The sequence below is a fragment of the Haliaeetus albicilla genome, chromosome 14 (genome assembly GCF_947461875.1).
Source record: "Haliaeetus albicilla chromosome 14, bHalAlb1.1, whole genome shotgun sequence".
Taxonomy (NCBI): domain Eukaryota; kingdom Metazoa; phylum Chordata; class Aves; order Accipitriformes; family Accipitridae; genus Haliaeetus; species Haliaeetus albicilla.
In genome coordinates this window covers 16,877,820-16,896,770 of record NC_091496.1, presented here as the reverse complement: position 1 = coordinate 16,896,770, position 18,951 = coordinate 16,877,820, and the positions used below count along the sequence as shown (strand labels likewise).

General features: G+C 38.5%; 1 protein-coding gene across 7 annotated transcripts in view; it reads right to left on the bottom strand.

Annotated features, from left to right (window-relative positions):
* Positions 1–18,951, bottom strand: part of CPNE8 (copine 8) — a 103,926-nt gene that overhangs the window by 82,133 nt on the left and 2,842 nt on the right. For 6 of the 7 annotated variants that reach the window (XM_069801872.1, XM_069801874.1, XM_069801876.1 and 3 more), the window contains exons 2-3: positions 9,570–9,610; positions 2,440–2,486 (exon numbers count right to left, since the gene is read on the bottom strand). In XM_069801872.1, the coding sequence (XP_069657973.1) occupies positions 2,440–2,486; positions 9,570–9,610 (88 nt within the window). Of the gene's footprint in view, positions 1–2,439; positions 2,487–5,801; positions 5,881–9,569; positions 9,611–18,951 lie in introns of all 7 variants that reach the window. The other variant, XM_069801873.1, reaches the window with a different exon arrangement.

The following is an 18,951-nucleotide window of genomic DNA, read 5'->3' as shown; positions in this document are numbered from 1 at the left end:
TGGTTTAAGCCCAGCTGGCAACAAAGCACCACGTGGCTGCTCGCTCACTCCTCAACCGCTGGTGGGACGGGGAGGAGAAAATAAAATGAAAAGTTCATGGGTCGAGACAAGGACAGGGAGGGATCACTCACCACTTATAGTCACAGGCAAAAAACAGATTTGACTTGGGGGAAAAAAAACAAAATCAATTTAATTGGTTACCAATCAACTCAGAGTAGCATAATGAGAAATAAAAACAAATCTTAAAACAGCTTCCCCCTCTCCTTCCCGGGCCCAACTCAACTCCTGATTTTCTCTCCCTCCTCCCCCCAAGCAGCGCAGGGGGACGGGGAATGGGGGTTGGGGTCAGTTCCTCACACCTTGTCTCTGCCGCTCCTTCCTCCTCAGGGGGAGGACTCCTCACTCCTCCCCTGCTCCAGTTTAGGGTCCCTCCCACAGAAGACAGTCCTCCATGAACTTCTCCAGCATGAATCCTGCAGCCCATGGGAAGTTCTTCACAAACTGCTCCAGCATGGGTCCCTTCCATGGGCTGCAGTCCTTCAGGCACAGACTGCTCCAGCATGGGCTTTCCCATGGAGTCACTGCCATCTTCGGGGGCATCCACCTGCTCTGGCATGGGGTCTGCAGGTGGGCATCTGCTCCCCTCCATGGGCTGTGGGGGGACAGCTTGCCGTCTCACTATGGGCTGCAGGGGCAGCCCCTCCTCCCCCGCTCCTCCTCCCCCTCCTTCCTCACTGACCTCGGTATCTGCAGAGGGGTTCCTCTCACATCCCAATCCCCCTACTTGCTGCAGGTTCCCCTTCTTAAACCTGTTCTCCCAGAGGCAATACCACTGTTGCTGACAGACTCGACCTGGGCCAGAGGCAGGTCCAACTTGGAGCCGGGGAAGCTTCGAGCAGCTTCTCACAGGAGCCACCCCTGTAGCCCCCTCCCCTGCTACCAAAACCCCACCACACAAACCCAATACAGAGCCTTAGACAACAATAAAAGCCAGAATTTCTGACAAAATCATCTTAATCCAGAAAAGGACCCAAATGCTTTAGAGATGATCTAGGCTTGACTACCAAACAGCACCAAGCCACCTAGTCACCTGAATGCCTGAAGACTCCTCTGTTTTCAGAGTTAGCTATCTAGACATTTAGAATTCTGTTTATGTCCACTACTTCTGCGAATTTAATTAAGATTCGCTAGTGAATTCCCATTTAGGGTCCTCAAACTGACATTTATTCATACAAATCATCAGAGGAATATGATACAGTAGGTATACCGAGAGGATGCCTAATACACAGTTCAGAACAACGGAGAGCAGCAATTTAACTAAAAACTACAAATGAAGTAGGTACAATGTTTCATGTATTGCCCATTATATGAGCTTTTATCCAAGCAGGAGACAAATTCAATTCTCTCATCTTGACAAGACTGAAACTCCCATCCACCATGTTTCAGCAAAGCAGAAAACATGTTTCTCCAGCCAACTGGCAAGGACACCAAGTATAAGGGAAGAGGTCTGGTTTCTGTGCCCCTGGCCTCTCCAATGGAATTTTTACACAGTAGTAATCACATAAAATATAAGTTCTGAAAATAAGAACATCAGACCTCCTCTCTTTTACAGGGAAAAATAGTAAGGTAGTTCATTCCTCTCTTGGCTCTGTTCTTAGAACACATGGCCACACAGCAGACCACCTACAGTGAACAGTTCAATCAATCCTCTCTGTAAGGCAGCTAAATAGTGCATTTTATCAGTAGAAAGATGACCACCCTTCCCCCAATGCTGTCAACCCTTTCAAAGAATAACATTAATGGAGAAAAATTAGATGACTAAGTACAGGGAGACAGCTCCAGGCTATAATGTTGATCTGCTGTAGATATCCAATTTAGACATACTTGATTTAGTTTCTTAAGACATATCTCTCCACTGTTTACACTGATTGGTTAAGAAGATATAGTCCAACCTATGCATAATACCCTCCCTCCCTTGTTGCCTGGTATATACTTCATTCAGCAGCACCTAACTTCTCCCAAACACTACCCAGGGAAAGTAGATCTCTACCACAACTACAGGCTAGTTTTGCTGACACTGACCATCACCACAGTTGAATCCTTCCATAGATCTTGTACTGTTTGAGTGTCTTTTTCTCTTGATACCCACAAATCTTGTCCAGATTGAGAGCTAAGTTTAATTTCATTTATCTCAGGGAGACTGTAAAACAGGGAACTCATGTATTTTCTCTAATTTTGTTTTCCCTTTTGATGGAAATATGCAAAACAGATATGGAAATTGAGATTAACGTGACTAGGTTTTAAGTGTTTACTGGTACATAGGACTCCCATTGTTTAGCATGGCATTCAAGAAGCTATGACATGCCCTCTTCTGCTAGGGCAAATGACCAGCCTTAAGTATACTCAAAAAGTTTATACATCTATGAATATGCATCTTACCTCTCTCCATTCTTTGTTTCCAATGGCTTGCGTGTACAAAACACAGACTGTGAAAAGAAAAAAAAAAAAGGTCATTTTCAGAATTTAACATATTCTTAAATTAACTGAACCAATTTTGTAGTCTGTTGTACTGTTGAAATTAGTAACTAGGACAATCAAATAGTAATATGTTTTCCCTCAGTTTTCAGTATGCCTAACCAGATCGGCAACAATATGGTCTAGCTGTTGCAGCAATGAGCTAATAAATAGGGTGGTTCTAAAATAGGAGGCAACACTTATGCTTGACCTCCAGCAAATCACTTGACAATCCTTAGCAGTAAAATTGGATAAAAGCAGGTCTTCATTAAATGTGGATGGTTGGGCTATCGTAGTTAATCTAATGCATAATTACCCTAAATTATGCTTCCTTCAAGAGATGAGAGAATTAAAATAAGAACAAATGAGGATCCTACTGGAAAGAGACAGGGGAAATAAAAGTGGAAAAAGGAAAAAAAAAAACTTCTCAGGTTTTTGTTCTTAATTCTGCTTCAAATTATTTACTTATATATATTTAAGTATCTTGCATATGCATCTTTTTTTTTTTAAGAAAAAACTAAAACCTAATAAAAAAATTGAATCAATTAAGTTTGTTGACCTAAGCTGGTTTAGAAAGACCAAGCAGCATAATCCCACAGGCATCACTCTCCTTAGAGATCTGTTTTTCCTGTAGAGAACCCATTGCACATTAATCTGCAGCTTCCATCACAGGGACTGGTGACAGGTGTACAGTGATTATACGCAGGTCTTTTAAACACTATTATAAGTACAAATCATTTGCACTGAAGGAGTGCTATAAACTTGATTTTCTACAGTCTTGAATTAGTTGCAGCTAACAACCATAAAGCAATTTTTAACTGAAACTCCACTACAACCCTTTTCTAAACAATGGAAATGCAGGTATTTGAACACTTCTCCTGACAAATTCTTCTCCTGTGCTGATCATTATTTTTCAGCAAAAGGCTAAAAATAATACTGGTTTGGGTTGCAGCCTCAAACAATAAAGGTAGGAGCCTGGTTTTGTTCTCAATGATGTCAGAACCATCAACAGACCAAAGTAGAAATGAAGTCAAGCTCCAAACAACATTTTCTTCTTACTTGAAAGGTATTTGGTGTGGAGCAAAAAAAAAAAAAAAAAAAAAATACCATTAGGCAGCAGCAAATAAGAGGAAGAACAGAAAAAAGCAAGTTCAATATTTTAGCTCACATAGAAGTTAAAAGTTAACACAATTCAACTTTTTTTCAAATAAGATGTCTTGTAGAAGAAAAAAGCTTTTACAAAAAATTTCAAAATCATTCTCCGGAGATGTCTGTCTTCCTCCATTTACTCTAAATGAAACCTTGGGCAATCATGCTCCTAGCTTTGGTTCCTGCTTATAGTAGGATGAATCCAAACCAACGAGCCTATTTTTACAGCACACTCTGGAGTAGACTGCTGAACTATATTACACGAAGAATGAAGTTAAATGGCTGTGCCAAGGTAACCCTGGTAGAAGAAGGAAATGTTGCCAAAGGAAGTCTCCTCCATAGATAAAAAGAAGCAAAAAAATATTCTCTGGAAATAGCCCTACTGCTAACATAGAATCAGGTAGGCTCTCACAAATATTCCTTTCAATTTCGCCATTGGAAACTCTTTTTTAAATTAACGTTACCAGTTCTGCAATAATTAATATTTTCCAATTTTCAGTAGTGGTTTCAAGAATGCAAATGTCTTACTAATTTCTAAAGCAGATATTATTGTGGATGTTGTCCATTTTGCCAAGAGCTTACATCTAAATTTTCAATTAGAAATTTCCCATACCTATAACCCCAGTTGAGAATAGAACTGAAATTCACTTAGAGGAAAAGCCGCTCTTTACAGATTATGTGCACTTTTGCTATTCAGATATTTGTATTGTCCAGATTTTTCTTAAACATAATCACTTTTCACTATCGATTTGCTGCTTTATTTTTTGTACTACATCCTGCCCTGCGTATTACTGTTAATACGGTAAATCAAGTAACAATTGTGCATTGCAGCTGTGGAACAAAAAGAATATTAAAAAATGAGAGATTTAATATTGAGAAGAAGCAAGAAACAATACAACTGTAAAATATTCACTACCATCAAATTTTCAGAAAAGAAACATTCTGGCGCTACCTTATCTCCCTAGTTTATGAAGCCAAATAAAAGAACAGCTATGAACAATAAGACTAAAAAAGATTATCATAGGACAATTTTCATCTCCTACCATGGTTGATGACATGGGAGTCACACAATATAAAAGGGTTAAAAAACAGGTGTAAAGCTCTACCTTAAAACTAATTCAGTCTCTTACTCTGTTCCTACTTTTTGGAAGGCTGCTCACACCTGTCTGTCTGTCAGTTTACTATCATTTGGGGTTTTTTTTAATCTTTGGAGGACTTAGAGCAAGCAATGCTAACATTCTCACCCTTTCACCGCTGAGGCATTAGTAGACTTCTATTCCCCTCCATTACCAGTGGCTCCCCAGTGCTTCTAAAGGTATATCCCAGGAGTGAGACCACCTGTCTAGTTTAAGAATCATTTATATAAAACCTTAAATAAGGAAAAAAGAGCTAAGAATTTGTAGTATGACTAGCAATTTTCTGATATTTATCTAGGCTGCAGATGTGGCAGGTACTTTAAATATAATGAAGATATAGACTAATAATCATCTCATGTAAAATTTATTTTAAGTACAAGGTGCAAGTTTGACAGTGATACATACATGTGCATCTCAAACTGACATTTCAAAAAAAAGTCAGTCCTAATGAAGGCTATAGAAAAGACATACGTTCCAGACTTTCTGATAAATACTTTGCAAATTTAGAATAATTTAAAAACTTCTCCTATCTTTCCTCTAAAACTCATGCCAGAAATTTTCAGGAAACCGTCCATGATACTGGCCTCCATCAGCGGTAAGGTTCACTATACTTAAAGGCTCTTGAAGAGATGGTTTTATAAAGACCCTGATATCATACTAATTACAATAATCCCTCAGAAACTTCTTCAAAGTCATATCCAACTGGAGAAATGCAGATAAGTATGTTGAAGGTGACCTAAAGCACTTGAACTGCTCAAGCCAGAGATCTAAGGCTTCCTGAAGCAACCAATTATTTTTTTTGAGCAGAAAATAGTTAATAGCATTGTTATGTGGGAGGAGAAGAAATAAGTGGGATAAACAGGAAATTCTTAAGTTTCAAAAGCCAATGTATCATGCAACTATGTCCTAAGATGGAGCTGAACAACCAGTTCTCTTGTAATCTGGAAAACTGAGGGAGCAACGAGGAAGTTCAGAGCACCAAATTGATGAAGAATAACATACCCTCACAAGGAAGTTGGCTGAGAAACCCTTTTGGAAGGCTTTGCCATGTGAGCTCTTCCAAGGGAAGATACATCCATACCTATAGTCAGAAACATTAACGTTTAATAATTTTTAACTCTGGACACTGATACCACAGTGTCAAATTCAAGGTAAATTTAATGAAACCTTGCAAGGAATAAGAGGGTGGAAGTGTCAGCAGTTATCACTCAGTTGTAGATTCAGTTCCCAAAATATAGTCTGCACTTTCTTATTTTCCCAGACAGTTTGGGCCTCCCTTACCCTACTCTGGTCCTTTCCTATTCAATGTATATATGCTTATCCTTTAGCCTGGCAACTACTGTTACATCCGAACCATCCACCTCAGTTTTCCCAAACATAACACTACATCTATTCCTTTTCACAAGTCTTAGTAACAGTAAAGTTGGCCTTTTCCCCATGCTACCTAAATCTTCCTATGATCCTGCACCCCATTCTAGCAGGGACTCCCCATTACTCTTCACTGACCAGCTTCTATACATTCTAGGCAGAGCTTCCTGAAGGTCCCTTTGTCCCGGTTGTCATGAGATTCTTCTCATTGTTATTATTCCATGGTGGAATCCTCCAGGGGAAGAGTTTTTACCTCTCCAGTCTTTCATATCAGACCCTTTCTATTATCATACCTAGGAGTCACAGGGCTCCACAAGAGGACACTCCATCCTGACCATGGTGCTGCCACCACAGCTGCACAGTGGCTCAGTTTGCCTAGCCAGTGCCTAGGAAGAAAATGATTCTACCTAACTGTCATTAGATGAAGAAACATGCCAAATTCATTAATCTGTATCTCCTTTGTAGGTCTTATCCCTGCCTCACCAGGGAAGCACTGCTTTAGCTCATTCTCTCCAAGCCAAGTACAAAAAAAAAAAAAAAGGTTTTCTCAAAAATATTCCTAGAAAAAAACAGTCTCCAAAGTGGAAGAACAGAATGGTCCAAATGCTACAGTAAATCAATATATATGACTTGCTTTGACTCCACTGAGGAGAAAGCATTGTCAGTGAGAAACTTTAGTATTGTTTAAAACTTCATGAACTATTCAAGTCTGGCTATTCAAGTCTGTCCCATCTATATCTAATATCTCTACATTATTTCTGTAACTTGCCTCTAGGGAGGCAAGTGCCAGTTTCCTCTTGGCATGAATATTCTATATTGAAGGGAAGTGGTTGGAATTGGAATAAATACTGAGTAGCAATTACAGTATAAAAAAAATGCTAAGCAAACTCCCTGTGAGAACCAGAGAAATCACAAGTTCCTTCTTAATTTCAGGAGAAGGCTGTTTATGTTGACATGGGAGTCAACTATATTCACGTGTGTCCCTCTCTGAGAAAAAGACCAAGACATTAAAAACAGATTTTCACTATCAGTATGATCCCTAGATAACTGCACTGGAGTTTGAAAAGCATATTAGAATTGGCCTAGTCAACTCCAATGAGACCTCAGCACACAGAGTGACTCTACATGGTTCTATCTTCCATGAGATCCAATGGCTGCAAATTCAGCGGGTCTAAAAGTGGATGTTGTGAAAGTGGTATGATGCTGGTTTTGACACCTTTTTCAGCTAACAGGATATAAGTTGCTGTATACAGACCAGCCTAAAAATGGCCTTTGTCCCAGCAAACAGACACTGAGGAAAGTTACCCTGCTGTACTTCCAACTACAGAAAAGAATAGCACTTCTTACACTGCACCCTTACCCTCTCACTTTTACAGTACGGCCATATCTCTGTCCTCAACTAAAGGACACTAGGAGCAAACAAACTACATCGGCTAATAAAAAAACCCTGCAGAATACTAAAACTAAATGTACACTGTTTGGAGAGTACCCACAATCAAAGCTGCTTTGCCAAGTAATTTCCTGAGTGCAAATACTTCCAGAGCCAACAGTTTCTCTCTACTAAGGACAGTATTACTGTATCCATGTTTTTGTACTGCTAGCCTGTGACAGGTAGGCCTGATTGGCAGCGTAACTGGGTACTCGCAACTTGAGACCAGATCTCTAAAGCACACCACCAATTTGAATGCTTTAAATAAGCTATTTACCAGAAACAAGAAAGCAGTATGTTTTTAATTTATAGGCAAGGTTATGACACTTTAAAAAATAATTCCATACACTTTGAATCCCTAAAAAATACCACCAATTTACGTCTCAGAAATATTTTAAAGATAGACATTAAGACTGCTTTAAGTTTTCCTGCCGCTCTGTTTCCTTGTGTCCCTTCCCCAGCACGGGTGACCCACCAGCCACAATCGCTTGGGTTTGGGCTGCCCACAGGCCACAGACCCTTCAGAGATGTACTGCCTTCTGCACGGAGCGTCCCCTTTCAAGAATGCATCTCCAGCAGCTTATCTTCAGAAGTGCGGCTCCCAGCAGTATCTTCAGCAGCTGTGCCTCTAGCTCCTCGCTGCTGCCACTTGTTTTCTAAAATATGTTTGGGCAGGAGCACCGTGTGCTCCCCTGGCCGGCAGAAGTTCTGGCAGGCACTGGTTACTCACATGGCTTTCGGAGCTGACTGGAACCAGCTGTGACAGCCACAGGGTGGTTCACGGCCTCCTCCCATGCAGGTCGCACTGCAGTCCCCTGCCACTCAAACCCTGCAATTTATGCCTATTACAGTTCCCCATCTGATAAAAACTTGAAGCACTTGTCCCTAATAATATTTGAGCTTAAAAATTAGACACCTCATCACTTTTGTTGAAAGGTGCCTTGATTCAATAAAGACATCCCTAAATTCAGTCTTTCGGGGGCAACAGGTCACCGACAACTCTTCAACATTGCTTAACCTAGACAACTGAGTTTTTATTAGACAACTGAAAAACAGTTAGTAATATGCAAGACACTCAATTCTGCATGATCTCCCTACACCAGAGGCATGGTATTGCCTACGTCTCCTTTTTTAAAAAAAAAAAAATGTTTTATAGGTTAGGAATGTCAAAGGTACTCCTAACTTTATGCAGCTTTTCCGCAGGAAGTAGAAGCTTTTCCCATCAAAAGTGTATTATGGAATCCCTCTCAAGAAACTTTTGGTTAAGAATGGACAAACATACTCTCACAAAAGTACTCAAATGTTTCACACTGTCACATGACTCAGTATTCAAGTATATCCCATCAGGACACGGTTACGTGTCCAGACACTTGATAGAAATATATGTCTCAGGTTATTTCCAATGTCAATAAGTACAATATGTGGTATTCTAAGGAAGAAAAGCCCAGGCTTAAAAAAAGAAAATGAACTTACAGATAAAAAGATATGGAGACTTGTAGGGGAGACAACATGACCCAAGATGCCATAATCTAAGGATTTATACATTATAAGAATTAACTTAATTTTATTTTTCAGCATTTGACTCAGATTAGTGGACACCATGTACTAGTGGCAACAGCTGCTTCTAGTTTATTTAGAAGTTTGCTTACTAGCTTTGAAAGAGATCTGGAACAACAGATACTTTAAAAAAAAAAAAGAAAAAAAAGAAATACTTTTTTGCATTTATTAATTTTAGGAAAATGTAGGTTGACTGCTAAATAAGGGACCACGTAGCTCAGGAAAGCAATACTAAAGTCTTTAAAATTCCAGTTCATGTAACAGAAACTATAAGTGTAACTTAATTACTTTAAATAATTGTCACAAAGACAATGTAAACCTGACATGGAAGAAAATCACCCACTTAATTTTTTAATCCAGTATTCACAAATTTGGAATATATAATGAGAAGAAACAATAAAATGCTATATACTTACTCGGATCAGATTTTGAAAACGTATCTCTGTCCAAAAGATTTCTGTTAAAAAAAAAAAAAAGATTATTTTAATCTTATTTATAAAAAATGGTGAAAGATACAAATCAGATACCAATGCATATATGTTTTTAACAATTTTGATCAAGAGTCAGCTTAGTTTTCTGCCCTCCTAATACGTAAGATTTACTCAGTCAGTCAGCACTAACACTTGAGTCATCTTATTATACATTTTGGATTTGAGCAAACTGTAGCTCATATATTCCAATACCATGAAGTGAAAAGCAACACACAACAAGCACATCAAGTATATATAATGGACATCAGGAACAGAAATACCTTCACATCACAAACATCTACCAGAGATTAACTTCCTAGCTGAATCCCAAAACTTTAAACTTTATTTAAAAGAATGGCTATGAGATCTCAGATCCATCAGGAAATATCTGTAAGAATCTGTCATGGATGCATAAGGTAAAGAAAACTAAAGCATACACAGGACATACATCAAAATTAGGAATTTTCTAAATATCTACAAAATAGCTAGGAATAAGTAGTAAATATTAATTTCTTTGTTATGCAATGCAGCCCCAATATCGTAGCCACACTTCAGCCAACTGAGTGTCATACACAGATGAGGAAACTCAAATTAACAGTAAGTCTAGAGAATCAGGACTGACCAGAAAACCATTCTCAGAATAGTTACCAACATTTCATCATTCAAAAATAAAAATTTAATATAATTTAAAAAAAAAATTAAATCATCTTGACAAACTAGAAAAATGGTCTGAAAACAGGATGCCACTGAACAGGGACAAGATAGAGCTATTAAACCTAGGCAGGTAGTTTAAGTTAGGTTTTAAGCTTAATCAACAGCAAAATCGCAGCATAGATGCATATAGCTGGACATACAGTAGCTGTGTCAAAAACAGCTCTAGACATCACAGTAGACCACAAATTGAATGCAAGTCAGGAATCTTTTGCCTTTGGGGAAAAAGGCATACTAGAATACATAAAAAAAAATGCCACTTTAATTGTCTGGTCTTTGTAATACTGGTAAACACTCAAGTCAAGCAGTAATGTTTTGCGCACTCCCATTTCTTGCAATCTAAGACAGACATGGAGCCACCAGAGTCCAGCGGAAGCAAAAATGAACAGAAGTCTATAGACTATATCTATGAGGAAAACACTGCTGCAAATTGAAGCTGATCTCCATGTAGGCAGAGCACCTAGGAACAGGTTTAACCCTAAATTGAATCTTCTGTACTGCAGGCACAGAAGCTGAACTTTATTCCATTGTTATACCATCTTTCATTGTTAAAGGTGGCCAGACATAATGTGAAATCTCCACCACTGAAGGTCTTTAAGAACATATTAGGTAGCTACAAGTCCTAATAAGTTCTTTGATCCTACCCCGGAGCAAGAGGAAGGATTAAATAACCAGTTTACATCCTTTACAGCTTATTATTTTTAATAATTAGTACAGTCTCCTCAAAGGTCACCATTTATTACTCTCATTCAGATCTAAATCACGTTATTTTTGTGCTACTGAACAGTGCTGAAAAGTGTATTAATATGTTGTTCAATACAGGTGTTCTAAGTGGTCCACTCAGGCTTCAACAAGGAAAAGACACTGTATTCCCAATTTAGAAACTGCCAAGTCCACATTTCAGAACAAGCAATAAGAACAAAAGATAGCTTTAAAAGAACATTGGGTGCATCTGTTTCATCCACTTTAGCCAAAGTAGGCACTAGGATTAAAATCTGTATTTGTGAAAACCTGAAGTCTGCACATGCCACTTCTTCAGAACTTCTCTAATCCATTCAGAAGTGGGATTTTTACATATGCATTTGATTATACTCAGAGAGACTGTACTCCATCTTAACCAAAAATGTGCAAATATAAATTAAAATATTAACAAACCCAGGAAAATCAGTGATTCAAAGTCTGTATTTGACAATGACCACTACAAACTGCTTTAAAAGACAGTACAGTAAGTTCTGCAATATCATAATTGCCAATCCAAAATGAAAATTGCCTCCTACTCTTCTTTAATTATACATACCTAGATAAGCCATTAATTCATGGTAACTAGAATTGGTTTTATTATCAAAAAATGAATTGCTATAAAAACCTAGAATTATGGTTATATGAAAGAAATAGTACATTAGGTTTTGGGATAGGCCTCCCATGCTCACTATTAGGATTCCAAGCAATTTTAATTCCTCTGCATAAATACTATAAAATGACTTTATAATTGGTAAATTAGTGTTTGTGACTGCAGATTAAGATTAAACCATTTTAATGACTCTTATACTGAACTAAGGTGCTTTGAGTTTTTTAAATATTTCCTACTCTTATCTTGTTCCTTTTTAAGTTTTCTTCCTCTATTTTCCCATATACATAAAAACATAAAGACTGGCCATACCAGGTACTGTAAAGCTCAGTCTATCCCGATACCCTTATTCCAGCAGCTGCAAAAAGTAGCCACCATGGGAACAGTGTAAGAACAAGGCAAGAACCCGCAATACTTCCTGAGAATGTTCCTGGTCACCAGCCATTAGCTGCTCAGGGACTTCTTGAATTAAGAACATTTCTACATCGACAGTATCCCTGAAAGGATTGTAAGGGTTGAGATACCAAAGTTTAACACTGTAACTCAGGTCAGTGTCATTAATTCACAGTTTTGAACTAATACAGCTTGTAATATACTCAATTTGACCTTTCATGCATTTCACCATAAATAAACAATGTCTTCAGCAAAGTTTGCAGGCATGCCTGATCTTCCAAATCATTAATAACCAACCAAAATAGTAACATAAGAACTTAAGCTGTTCAAGCAATGCAGCTAGTTTCAGAAGAAACTTAAAGACTAGTGCCAACAGAAAAAAAAAAAAAAAAAAAGTCTGATCTGTCCACTAAATCACCTAACAGCTCAAAAGACTGCTCAACTTCATTTGTGCATTTTCATTTTAGGGGGAAAACAATCAAAGTCCTCCTTTAAATATATGAAAACTGTATGCCACATAAGCATAGGACACTCTACAACCAAAAGAAATGCTAAAAGCAAAAGAAGACTGGATGTATTTCTGGAACTTTATGTACTCTTTATCCCTTTAATAGTCAATGGCACTTTCTGCACAGGCTGAGCGATACAGGGTGTATTTCTTTCCCTTTTTCCTGAGAAAAGTATTCTCTTTGGTAGTATGCTATTTTGTCTCAGGAAACAGTCCTAGGAAAGCTCACAAACTCAGAAACCAGAAATAGCTGAAACTTCTGTTTCTTCCTCCTAATCCAAGTATCAACAGAAACAGACTTCTATTTTCACTGAAGATGGTGAGTATATTTTTTCTACGCCCATTAAGCTTTTCAGATAAAGAATGCAAAAAGAAAAGAGAAGGAATTGCTATTAATTATGAGGGGAAAAAAAAACCAAAACAACATATGCTTTTACCTGGAAAAACATGCACATCAAATACCTACAGCAAAGAAGTCTGGGAACATCTGTGCAGAAAGCATTATTCTACCATCACAGATCCTGAAGGAATTCATTCTGCACCTACCCATTCTGGAGTGGACCTTCCAAAATGGTTGCAAGGGCATAAACAACGAATGGAAAAAACCAAATAGGAGGCATGGCAATAACACCTACTTAGTCTAAACTGGAACACACAAGACAGATTAGAAATGCTGGGATAAAGAGTTATTTTTCTGTATGAGAGCAATTTCCCCAGGAAAACAAAAAAGTAATCAGTCAATAAGAAAATTTAAAACATATTTAGCCATGCCTTGCAGAATCACTTTGTTCACACAGTTTCATGAACTCCATAAAGATTTGTCAAAATAACAGTTTCTGCCCAGTACTTTCCTTCAAAAATTGTTTCAAAACAGAATACAGTATGTCAGTTGGAAGGAACCCACAGCAGATATCTAGTTCAACTTCAGGGCTTGTTAAAGCATGTTATTAAGGGCATTGTCCAAATGCCTCTTAAACACTGACAGGCATGGGGCATTAACCTCCTCTCTAGAAAGCCTGTTCCGGTGTTTGACCACCCTCTCAATAAAGAAATACTTCCTAATGTCAATTTTTTTGTACTATGTTTAATGTAAAAACATCTCATATGTATAAATCAGATACTTCAAGATTCACTGATCTAGTTAGCAGTGGTAGCTAAACAGAAATCGTTACAGTCGATGTTGCTTTGTATGATCTCACGTACTCTATGCATCATACCTACCTTGACAAAGACTGACCTATGTTAAAAAGTAACATTTGCTCACCTTGTTCACATACAGGTTGCTTCAAATTTGACTTTATTTTAATGCTCAATATCTGAACTTCCTGCTCTGTAATTTTTTTAAATTTAACTCTTTGTTATACCCAACTGCTAAGCAGAAGTAAATCCAATTCTCCCTTCAAAAATGACAGAATTCTGGCACTGAAAAACAGACTACAGTAACTACAGAATGAAATAGTTTAAAATCTATCTCTCTAGTCTCAAAAAAACCCCAAACCACAAAATCCTAAAAAACCCTGTGTTCATATGACTGGAAAAATACTTATTTATACATTGCTTTCAGCAGCTCTGAAATCCTTAATGATAAAAAAGTGGTTTATTTCAGATGAATTTGTCAGAATCTCTCCGGGTGTTACAAGTTTTATGTTTCTCTTCATCTTTAGATTACATTTAAGTGCATGCAAAGATTCCTCGGTTGTGAAATAAAGCACTCAGCAGTTTCCAAACACAAAAGTTAGTTACCCATGCAAAATTGGTTTTAATTTTTAGAAAATATACATTTTCAATATATTATATTCTCATATAAGCATACACTACTTTTCTCACAGTACACTTGTACCACTCCATGGGAAGAGGAATTGTCCCTAGTTCATTAAACAGTCCATTAAACAAATGCATTTCTGTTTCCCTCACTTTATGCGGGGCCCATGTGTCTTTTTCAAGGAAGATCCTGAAAAAAGCAGCAGCATCTCCTCACTTTTTACTGTGCAGAATAGTATCCATTCTACTACTAATTGTAACATAACTGTATTACATTCTAGTAGTCGCTGTCCCTCAGCCTTGACTGATGTTACTGGACTTGCAATAGTCAGTGCTAGGTAAGATGAGGTATGATCCAGAGCCTACTTGAGTGAAGAGTCCACTTGACTTCCTGCAGAGTAATTTCGCAAACAATTTTTCAGTTGTAATGCTAGCTTAAGTAGTCACCCTTCCCTAGCTATTTACTCTCACCTTCTGTATTCTGTCACAACACAATAAAAAGCAAGCTATTAGCCTCCAGATCTCTATATTCAAAATGCCCTGGACCTAAAAGCAGATTAGACAATTTCTCAGAATTTTATCGTCTTGTCAAAATAACTGGTTGTCTTAGGAAAGGCTCACAGGCGAGAAAATGGTGGCTCTCCTGACTAAGAAGCAATTAGGATGGCTTCTTCCTTTCTGTTCAGATTGTCTCCACTCTTTGGGACACTAGAAGGACTGGGAAGAAAGCAAACATATCTCTGATGTGCAAGCTTAACATCCACAATACTTCTTCATAACTTTTGGAGAATTGACTCTTCGTGTGCACAAGACGATGAAAAAATAATTTTCAGCCTCCCAGTAACTTTCATTGTCTATTTAAACATATATTGGTTGAGAAGCCATTATCTTAAAGGAAAAAGAAATGGAGAAGCAATGAGAAGGGTTAGACCAGCAGTGCTTCCATGAGTTTTTTTGACAACCCACAGAAAGTCCTCTCCGGCTAGATGTACACAAACAGTTTAAGGATGAAACCACTATTAAAACTGCTAACTACTCCCAGGGATTAAAAAAAACCACAAAGGAGTTGCCAAGTTTATTTACTTCAACATAAGAATAGTTTCGCAGACATTCTATGGAAACAGACAGGAAGTACTGGATTATGAAAAGATACACTTGCAGATGAAGAAGACCTGAACACATTCTTGGACTGTTCCAGTTTAAATAAAAAAAGTCCATTTAGGAATATCACAAACTGAATTCTGCTTCAATACCAACCTAATTATTATTTGAAACCAACAGAATGAACCATCTACATTTATGTTTCTAAGGCTGAGCAGGTAAGCAGTCTCTGGGTCTGAGCTACTAGTGACGTATCCTGGGGGATGGCACTAAGGATTGCTGGTGGTCAAAAGATCTATTCAATCTAGTGTCAACTCACTGGTCCCTTCCAGCTACTTTCATCCAGCCCATCCAAATCCATGGATATGCTGCCCTATTTTAGATCTGATTTCTTTAGGAATGTAGAGTTAATACAGTATTTCATTAATGTATAACAATATATATAACATACAGACTGGTATTGCAGTTCTTCTGAAACAACTCTTCAAAAGGTATACATCAAAGAAGTAATTTAGAAAGCAAACGTATACCTCATCCTTTCTCAGCCATTGCAGAGGTATTGGGGGGTGAGGCACTGCTTAGATGGGCAGAGAAAGAAAGAAAATGAGGAAAATAATACTACTACAGAAAGTCTTCATAATAATACATTTAAAGTTGTTACACACTTCCTAGTACCTAGCCCTTTCCCCGCTGTCAGGCTTTCCCATATACCACCCTTCTGAGGCCTGAGATTGCCGGCTGCAGCTGTGGTAGGGTGTTACACTGAGCCACCCCCAGTGTACCACATCCTGCCTGGGGAGAAGCGTGACGTTTACAGTGGTGGCAGGGGTGGAACAGGTGGTCTCAGGAGTATGACGTAGATGGCTTCTTCCTCCCCACTCTGAGGACCCCCACCTCGGCTATTTTTCCAACATGCTTTTACATCCTGCTCTTGCCTCATTGGTCTGCAACTCCATTTCACGTCCACATTTACTCTATATATTGTGTATTACATCTGCTTGAGACTTGCTCTTTCAGCTCTTTTGATTTTGCCCAGCTCCCAGCCTGGACTTCTTTACCAACCACCGGTGACCTCTTCACAGCGCTGGGGTCCCCAGTGGCACCCCGAGCCCCCTCTTTTCAGCCTCTGCTCCTGCTCCTCCACCCTGCATCCCGTGTCCGCACTTGCAAGCCCTCTGCTATCACACCACGCCCATGCTCCTCTGCGCTGCACCGTTCCCTGCAACTCACAAATAGGTCATTCTGCACACAATAACTACTTGCTGCTACTATCTGTAGAAGGAAATGTGGTTATACCACACCATTACACAAAGACAAGCCAAAGCAAAACCAAGCAGCAGCCACCTGGTCGTTAGAAAAAACACTGGTTTGGGTTTGCACCTAAGCAAACCCAAACAAAGCTCCATGTAGGCAAAGACAAGTTCAGACGAAACCTGGTGAATCCTGAGCCCTTGCACGGTTGGTGTGAAACCTGGGGCCTGCTCCTAGCAATCGCAAGACTGAATTTACGGGGCAACACTACATCTGACTTAAATTCTAGAAGTCACATGGCTGCATGCTTAAAGTTCAAACAATATACACGCATAGGTGAAAACGAAACCATGTAGGCTATCAGGCTAACGCATCTCTGTGACTATTTTGATGGACACTGTCACCCATTTACATTTTCTCCCAGTACACTCATTTTTCTTGGCTGAAGCCAGCTGGTTGTCTAGGCAGTTTCATTTCAAAGAAAAAACATATAAGATCAACTTTCTGTTGTCGGTCACACATAACCACTCCACAGACTTCTAATCCAACCTGGGCACACATACACAAAGAAAGCAGAAAAATGAAAGCCAGACTTACCATCAGGATGAATTTTATATTCTGTATTTTGTACTATACAGAGTTACAAGCTCAAATGATTAATTTGTTATGGATATTTCTTTTATCATTCCATCTTCCTGCAACAGGGATTTCTAACAAATGATTAATATTTCCAAAAAAACAGGAGGTAAGTACACTGGCTGGAAAGAATCGATCTTGCCAGAAATCAATGCCTAGGACAATCAAAGATACAATTAAACATACTTTTGGGTACCACAACCACTAGAAAGTGGCTGGGGATGACTTTCAGACTGCCAAACAAAAGGAAAAGCAAAAAACCTGAAGTAGTACGTTTTGTTCCTCTGTGCAAGAAACTTGAAATTAAATTATCTTCATTACTGAGAATAGGAGTTGCTTAATTCCATTCAGTCCATTCATTAGCATTAGATTTCTGTACAAATTGTGAAGCGGCATAGAACCAATCCAAACCAGGCATGGGCAACCAATTGTATTTCTGTTGAATTAACCATGATAAGGAGTTTATTCTGCCTTTCCACACATTACACCTGGTGTGGGAATACAGCCAGTGTAGAAGCCTCTCCAGCATAAACCCTGAATGATGAGGACAGACTGCCTAATTGAGCATAAAGCCTAGCAGAGCAAGACTATCATAAAAAACTTTCTCAATTAGCAAACTGACCCTGTACTGTGTCAATATTTTACAACACTTTTACCATCTTTCAGGTAACCATGTCATCTTTGATACACTACTAGAAGTCATAAAGTGATCAAACTACAGCTTCTCTTTCCTATAGGTATTAAAAAATTAGTCTCAAGAAGATAATTCTGATTAATAACTGCTCATTCAGTAAGTAAATAAACATTAACATGACGCATAACGAAACTCTTGGCCTTTCTTGTAAGACAAGGTTTCATAAAGGCTATGGCTCAATCAGGAGACTACAGGAAAAAAACTAGGTCGGTCTACACAGTAACCATGAGGAGCATAAATCACCACTATACAGATCACAACAAAGAGTGAAAAACTTGAGAACCCATTGAACTTCATATGTTCACACAGAGTACAAACTTCAAGATATGTGACAACCATAATCTACTTGTGTTCTCGGTATTAAATACGCTAGTTCAGTCAACAACATAGTAACTGCACCAGTAAAAGAGAGAAAGGAAAGAGAGAAAGGAAAGAGAGAAAGGAAAGAGAGAAAGGAAAGAGAGAAAGGAAAGAGAGAAAGGAAAGAGAGAAAGGAAAGAGAGAAAGGAAAGAGAGAAAGGAAAGAGAGAAAGGAAAGAGAGAAAGGAAAGAGAGAAAGGAAAGAGAGAAAGGAAAGAGAGAAAGGAAAGAGAGAAAGGAAAGAGAGAAAGGAAAGAGAGAAAGGAAAGAGAGAAAGGAAAGAGAGAAAGGAAAGAGAGAAAGGAAAGAGAGAAAGGAAAGAGAGAAAGGAAAGAGAGAAAGGAAAGAGAGAAAGGAAAGAGAGAAAGGAAAGAGAGAAAGGAAAGAGAGAAAGGAAAGAGAGAAAGGAAAGAGAGAAAGGAAAGAGAGAAAGGAAAGAGAGAAAGGAAAGAGAGAAAGGAAAGAGAGAAAGGAAAGAGAGAAAGGAAGAGAGAAAGGAAAGAGAGAAAGGAAAGAGAGAAAGGAAAGAGAGAAAGGAAAGAGAGAAAGGAAAGAGAGAAAGGAA